The sequence below is a fragment of the Pundamilia nyererei genome, unplaced genomic scaffold (genome assembly GCF_000239375.1).
Source record: "Pundamilia nyererei isolate P.nyererei 1_Seehausen unplaced genomic scaffold, PunNye1.0 scaffold00131, whole genome shotgun sequence".
Classification (NCBI taxonomy): Eukaryota; Metazoa; Chordata; class Actinopteri; order Cichliformes; family Cichlidae; genus Pundamilia; species Pundamilia nyererei.
Genome location: NW_005187532.1, coordinates 128943 through 136193, shown reverse-complemented (window position 1 = coordinate 136193; position 7251 = coordinate 128943). Strand labels below are relative to the sequence as shown.

General features: G+C 43.2%; 1 protein-coding gene across 1 annotated transcript in view; it reads left to right on the top strand.

The window, feature by feature from the left end:
- Positions 1-7251, top strand: part of htra1b (HtrA serine peptidase 1b) — a 27002-nt gene that overhangs the window by 6551 nt on the left and 13200 nt on the right. The window contains exons 2-4 of the mRNA XM_005743385.2: positions 886-985; positions 1732-1846; positions 2676-2765. Coding sequence (XP_005743442.1) covers positions 886-985; positions 1732-1846; positions 2676-2765 — 305 coding nt within the window. The remainder of the gene's footprint in view (positions 1-885; positions 986-1731; positions 1847-2675; positions 2766-7251) is intronic.

The window sequence follows — 7251 nt, the reverse complement described above, 5'->3', positions numbered from 1 at the left end:
TTTTTTCTCATAAGTTGTAATTCTTTAGTGCATGACCACGATTTCACTTCACAGCTTCTTTAACAGCGGTACGATAACGAGACTGCATGCCACAGAGCTGAACCTGTCAGTGCAACCATGTCACTGGCTAATATTTTTGGTCACCATCTTTGGCATTACTGAGTTCACCTGTATATGTCTATGCAGTAGCTCCATGTCTCCTCACTTAAACAAAGAAAGCTCTCTCTAGTTTGTTTAATGGTTACACAAGTGAAGTTTGAATGGTGACTGGACTGTAAGCACTGTTGTTTAACAACTGCTTTTATGTCACACCGCTCTGAGGAATCATGTTTACGACACACACAGATGGCAGAGGCTGTCTGCTAACTGGCCCCGGCAGATCTGAGTTTCCAGATGTTGCAGCACCTCTGGGTTGAACCAGGAGGGGGTTATGTAAGGCGACAGTGACAGTTATGCAGGAATAGCCCCGCCTCCCTCCCCTGATACCTCCGCATCTTTTGAGGCGCTGAGTCATTTCCTTTGTTTTCTAACCAGCAGACAGGCTGCAGCTGCTCGCATACGTGCGCTTCATATACACTGCACTCCACATCTGGATGTGGTTTAACACAGCGGCTATGGTTTGGGTCTCCTGAACCTCATGCAGTTACCACACTGAAGCTGAAAGTCTGACTAATACTAGATGATGATTGTTTGCAACATTTCAATTTTCTTATCCAGCCTCTTATCTCCTCTGTGACTGCGGTCGGCCAAAATCCACCAGATCTTTCCTCCCCTGCAGCTGCTGATTGCAGTCCCTTTCAGAATGTGTGTGTGTGTGTGTGTGTGTGTGTGTGTGTGTGTGTGTGTGTGTTACGATACAGTGACATGGTGTTTTACTCCCTTCAGGTCAGCAGAACCCCGACAGTCTTCGCTACAAGTACAACTTCATCGCTGATGTGGTGGAGAAGATCGCGCCTGCTGTCGTTCATATTGAACTGTATCGCAAGTAAGAGTGATCCAGACATCTGTAAACCTTTAAAATATGGATGGGAGCCTTTATAAAGTTCTTAATTGTCGGTTTAAGCAACGCATTGCCTCAGTGGTTGCTTGCCTGGATTTTTTCCAGGAGTTAGTTTCTTTGGCCAATGAAAAAACGCTGGGTTAACCCGGCCTGTTGTTACCGGGACAATCTCAGAGAGCAGAATTTTCTTTTTCTGGTTAAATCAATCAAAACAATCATAATGTGTTGAGTTCTTCAGGTTTTTAACTACCAGTTCTTTTCTAGAATGATCAGCATTTGTTTGGTTTTGGTAGATTCGCCACTTTTAGTCACAGTGAAATGTGATGTGAGGTTCGTGGATGCTGTCTTAATGATTTTAATGATCCTTGGACCTTTCTCAGATCATCCAATAAGCACAGTTGAATGGATTGGAGTACATTGTTCGCTGATGTTTATGTTCCAGAAACAATAAATCGAGACATTGTTGGGTCAAAGCTCATTTTATTTTACAGCCAAATATCTTAAAACTAATGACACGTGTTCGTTTCTTTCCATGCTGAAGAGTAAATGTTAAAGCTACAAGCAGAACTTTAGACTTGGTTTTTCTTAAATACAGTTTAAAATACCTCTTTACACCCTTACATCAAAGCCTGCTCTTTAGTGATCGATCCATCAATTGATCATGTCCGCTTGATGTTGTTTGAGATCAGAAGTCAGAGCCAAGCCTTTTGTCTCTCCCTCTCTCTTCTCAGGATGATGTTTTCCAAGCGGGAGGTTCCCGTAGCCAGCGGCTCCGGGTTCGTTGTATCAGAGGACGGACTCATCGTTACCAATGCCCATGTGGTGGCCAACAAGCACAGAGTGAAGGTATGCAAACTGTTGGAAACGTCTTCACAACATCCTATTTCACTAGCCATTATGTTAAAAATGTATAGCAATGTGTTCACATCAAAATAGCTTTTGATGAAAACTAACTGGACTCACTTAAGCTACAATCCTTATCTTGTAAGATGCAGTGGCTGCACAACCTGCCATATAGTCAGGACCAATAGAGAGTAGCATCAGTGACAACATATGAGACTAAAAAAGTCAAAAACAGCATGGAAAGAACAAGCTGGGGTTGGGTGGGTTGCAAATAAGCTTGCAGACCTGCAGGCAGAATTGTGTAGCTTCATTTCGGTTGGATATGTAGGTTTGTGGATAATGGCCTGAAATCCGTCTGTGCTGGTTTAAACATCATCATCATGAGACAAGGTGGGTGCTGTGGACGCATGGACTGTAAATAAAAGATGGAAGTAGCTTTTGATTCTACTGTACTAAGTGAAGCCAGTGTGAAACTGTCGTAAAGCTGTATTCTTCTTATGGGCAATTTCTTTGGCTGTAAACGATTTATAGTCTCTGGCCATTATTTTCTCGTCCTATTGAACACAACCTAATACATTTCTGTAAGTTAATCCTGTTTAATGTGGTGCCACATGGGCATGCAGGATCCCCCGGTGTCAGAGTCAGCTCCTCGGTCATCATCTGGTTACAACAAGCAACGACGCTGATGGCCGAAAATACTCACTGCGTCAAAAACAGGACTTTGTTAACAAACTGGCAACATCCTGGTGGCCTCGTCCATCTTTTATTTACAGTTTATGACCATTTTGGATCAGGACATTGAGTTCTGATCAGATCTTTTAATTTCCTCCAGGTGGAGCTGAAGAGCGGAGCCACATATGATGCCAAGATCAAAGACATCGACGAGAAGGCAGACATCGCTCTGATCAAGATCGATACACCGGTAAGCAGGCAGACGCTTGGAGAGCGAGGACGCCCCTATTTCATTTTCTTTTTGTTCTTTTTTCATCTTCACGTCAGCTCCATCTCAAAAGTTCGCAGTTGTTGGAGCAGAGAAAGCGATCCGAGCGAGTTAGCTGGAAAATTTACTTTTGCATCTTCATTTTTCCACCTTTTTTTTCTTTTGTGTATTTCTGTATTTTCTGTTTTCAAATTTAAGATAGAGTTTCTCATAATCCCTCGTTTCTTCTCACCTCTTTGCTTTCTTTCGTCTCACTCGCTTTTATTTTGCAAAGCAAGCTGTTGAATTTGTGCATTTATACCCTGTTGTGAAGCATGCTTTTTGTGAACATTTATCTGAACTTCTGCCTTTGATTTTGGCTCCGAAAGATCATTCTGGGGCAAAATAAAGTGATGAGTCATGAGAGTGGGTGTGAGTGGGGCAAGTGGAGACAAACGGAGCGATTTGGTTTGGGGCGACTTTGAGTTTTTGCTTCCTCACACTCTTTGTTTTTTTCTCTGGGATGACCGGGCAGCCAGATTCAAGCCAGGAAGAGAGGTTTTTACCGACATTTATGTAATGGGACGACATTTTTAGAATGAAAGGGTGGGTGCGTCCCATTTTGTCCAGACAGTCAGAGCTGCTACATCCTGTGCAGAAGTCTGTCCTCACACGTCAAATTCATGTATTAAAACCTTTTATGTGAAGTTTCAGATTTAATACCAAAGTGAAAACAGGACAGATGCATCTGTATGCAGTCTGTGTTTAAAGACAGGTAGTTAAAGTCATTCATCATTAAAGCAAATGATGTCCAGCTGTACTGAGTTGCATAAAGCAAACAGAGTGTTTTATGCAACTGTGATCTGGACTGCTTTCATAAGACTGGAAACCAGAAGAAAAAAAAGCCATAAAATGCAGATACCACAAGACTCTGAGTCCGCGCACACAGGAGTTATAAAAGAATTTCTGTAGCAGTTCTAGGAGCTCCGAAAATGTGAGAAAACAGGAAATGAATTGAAGGAAATGAAGTCCAGCTGTACTTATGAAAGCAAACAGGGCGCGTTATACAAGCTCTGAGCCACACGCCGTTTTCACAATATCCAAAACACAGACTCCACGTGTTTATGCATTTGGAGATTAAATTATTATTGCACTACTAATCACTAATACCAAAGAAGAAAAGTCCACAGTAACATAAGAAACACACACCAACATAAGGAAGTTCATATTCAGGCTTTAAACCAAAACCCCCAGTTTGTGATAACAGTATCACAACATCACTTATTAAAGTCTCTGCTAAGCCGCTGAGCACACTCACATGACACCTGCTGCCTGCTCTAACCAGAGACCTGATCACAGTGTGTCCAACTCCAGGCCTCGAGGGCCGGTGTCCTGCAGGTTTTAGATCTCGCCCGGGTCAACACACCTGAATCAAATGATTAGTTCATTCCCAGGCCTCTGAGGAGGTCATTTAACTATATGAATCAGCTGTGTTGGATTAAGGACACATCTAAAATGTGCAGGACACCGTCCCCAAGCCTGGAGTTGCCGACCCCTGCCTTATCAGGTGAGGATGGTAACATGTTGAAATTTTTTTCCAAAGAACAAAAAAAACCCCACAACGCTTTTGCAAATAAGACGAGGTTCTTAAACATTTTGAGCTGGAGTTAATTAATTTTATCACATGTGTGCTGTGTGGTGCTGTTTAATTCTAACACACTGGAAGCTCAGAAACTTTAAACATTAAAGCTTAATGCCCGACAGCCTGATAAAGGAGATAAACAGCACTAAACAGACACTGTGATTGAGAGTATACAGCAGGGTCCCCAATCCCGGTCCGCGGGAGATCTAAAACCTGCAGGGCCGGTGTCCCTGCAGGTTTTAGATCTCACCCTGTGTCAACACACCTGAATCACATGATTAGTTCTTTAACAGGCCTCTGGAGAACTTCAAGACATGTTGAGCAGGTAATTTATCCATTTAAATCAGCTGTGATGGATCAAGGACACACCTAAAACCTGCAGGGACACCGGCCCTCGTGGACTGGGATTGGGGACCCCTGGTATACAGTATATACACACTGAGGTCTAACTGACAATTAGACACAGGTGAAGACAATCAAGAGGAAGCCAAAGACGACAAGATTGTTGCAAAACCCTGGAATGGGACTTTACATCCTCAGGCCGTGGGTTTGAAATCACTTGTAGAGCTGAAACAATGTGAACCATTCCATCGACTTCTTTCTTGTAGTCAAAGCAAATCAATCTGCATGTAAAGTCCAAAACAAACTCTGGCACACGGTCTCTGCTCTGTGGTCTGTTAGACGTTTAGACCTCCAAAGGTCAGGTGCGTGCAGGAAGTTTCAGGAAGCTTTAAACACGAGTACGACTGGGACCCTGAAACTGATGGTGCAGCTGACTTTACGATGAGCGAACAGGAAGTGCAGAAACTGCAAACTCATTTCCAGATTTGAGGGCTGCTGAATGTGACACGATTTAGAGCTTAACCACGAAATCTCATGAAATTAAGCAGGGTAGTGTAAAGCCTTATGAGTACTCAGAGGTTTCACCAGTTTATTCTGGCGTTTCAGCTTTGCAGCTTTCAGAGTGAGACATGATTGGACTTTATTCCCAGAAAAAAGCCTGAATCCAGTTACGTGTTCCAGTTCTTCACACTTACGTGATAAAGCTCCACACAGAGACACCATCGCCGTAGGATGTGACGTCACGTTTTGCCCGTCAGAAGGAGACGGTGGTGGTTTCAAGTGGCGTGTTTGGCCGTCGGCGGGGTGTGTGTCTCTGTGTGCGCACTCTGTGTGAAGATGCACAAACTCACGGGGTTTAGGAACATCACATAATTTGCAGCACTGTTTCAGCAAAGGTGACTAGAAGCACGTGTGTGTGTGTGTATTCATGTCTTTGTGGGGACCAAAATCCTGGTCCCAACAAGTTTGAAGGCATTTTTGAGATGTGGTTTTAGTGACAGGGTTATGGTGAGGTTTAGGGTAATGGGCTAGGGAAAGCATTATGTGAATCAGATGTTCCCTGTTTGTGTGTGTGATTCGGGCAGTGAGTGGTCGTGTCTTTGAGCGAGCGGGGTTCGTGTCCAGTGAAGCAGTGAGCTGGAAATGAACATCAGAGGCTTTATCAGCTTGTTTTTACTGATAAATCTGATCAGAAAAATATCGAGTAGCGTGCAGAAGAATCCAGAAACGTTCAGGTTTCAGCGGAGACAGATTTGCATTTGAATCTTAAGTTTATATACTTTTATAAGAATCTGTGTTGCCTCTCAGGTATGCATCATGGAAGCATGTGCAGACAGGAGCTACTGGGTGTTGTTTTTAATGAAGCCTCGCGGTGATATTCCACCTCAGTCCAACACTGATCATTTTCCCAGCTTACGGGAAATGATCAGCTTTAACAGTCCAGGACGTCTGAAGGCCGAAGGCAGATTTGATCTGTTCTGTTAATAACACGGCACCAACAGCGCCACTGTAAACACTCCAAGCTTAGCATATAAGATACATCAGATGAAGTGGTGATAATAAGGAGTTAATGTGAGAGAGGGAGAGAGATCATTTTAGGGTTACAGAGATCTGCTGACACCATTGCTTCATGTCATTAATTACGAGGTTTGAATTCTCTGGTGTTATTTTTCCTTCACAGGCTTTATCCCCTCGGTGAATTCCTCAAAAAGTTGGCAAATCTCTGCTCTGTTTGTTTAATTCAACAGTTGAAAGGTCTGTCTGTGCCCTGCATGAAAGACAAGAGAGAGTGAGAGATGAGAGGAGCGAGAGACAAAAGGAGAACACAAGGAAAAGATGATGTTTTATTTGTTTTACATGTTCGTGAGATGTCAGGGCGCTGAGACAAACTGGGTCAAACTGCTCCATATTTATACTTCAGCTACACTTTTCATACTGTGACATGTTGTATTAACCTTTATCAGAGTAAGAGGCAGGGTGGTCTCAGTCAGGAGCGGTCTTACAAAGGACTTCTTCCTGCCCACCATCACCGTGCGCTGCTGATCGGGGCTCGTCTAATTGTTGGGCTTCTCTAATGTTGGAAGGTCTTTACTTATTTAAATTCTCTGGTCCATTCCTTCATACACAACAACAATAGTTTTCTTAACAGGGACTGATTCTGCTCATGTCCAGCTTACTTTTGCTCATGACTCCACTACAGTAGCTTTGCATGATTCACAGTTTGAAATGATCCTTCTTTATCTAGCAGCCGCTCATTTGTATTCTGCTTATTTTAGATGTCTTTGACTTCAGTCCACTTTCCTCTGATTGGTTGCCCCTCATAAGCAGAAAGTTTGAACAGCTGGTGGGTGGGACTGATGTGCCTGAGATGACCATGTTTGCCAACAGTAGAAAAACTGTGAAGTTTAGTCAAAGGAGCTTGCAAAGAAAAGCGTCTGGACTTCTTTAAGTTGCTTGAAGACGTTTCACCTCTCATCCGAGAAGCTTCTTCAGTTCTAAGGTCAA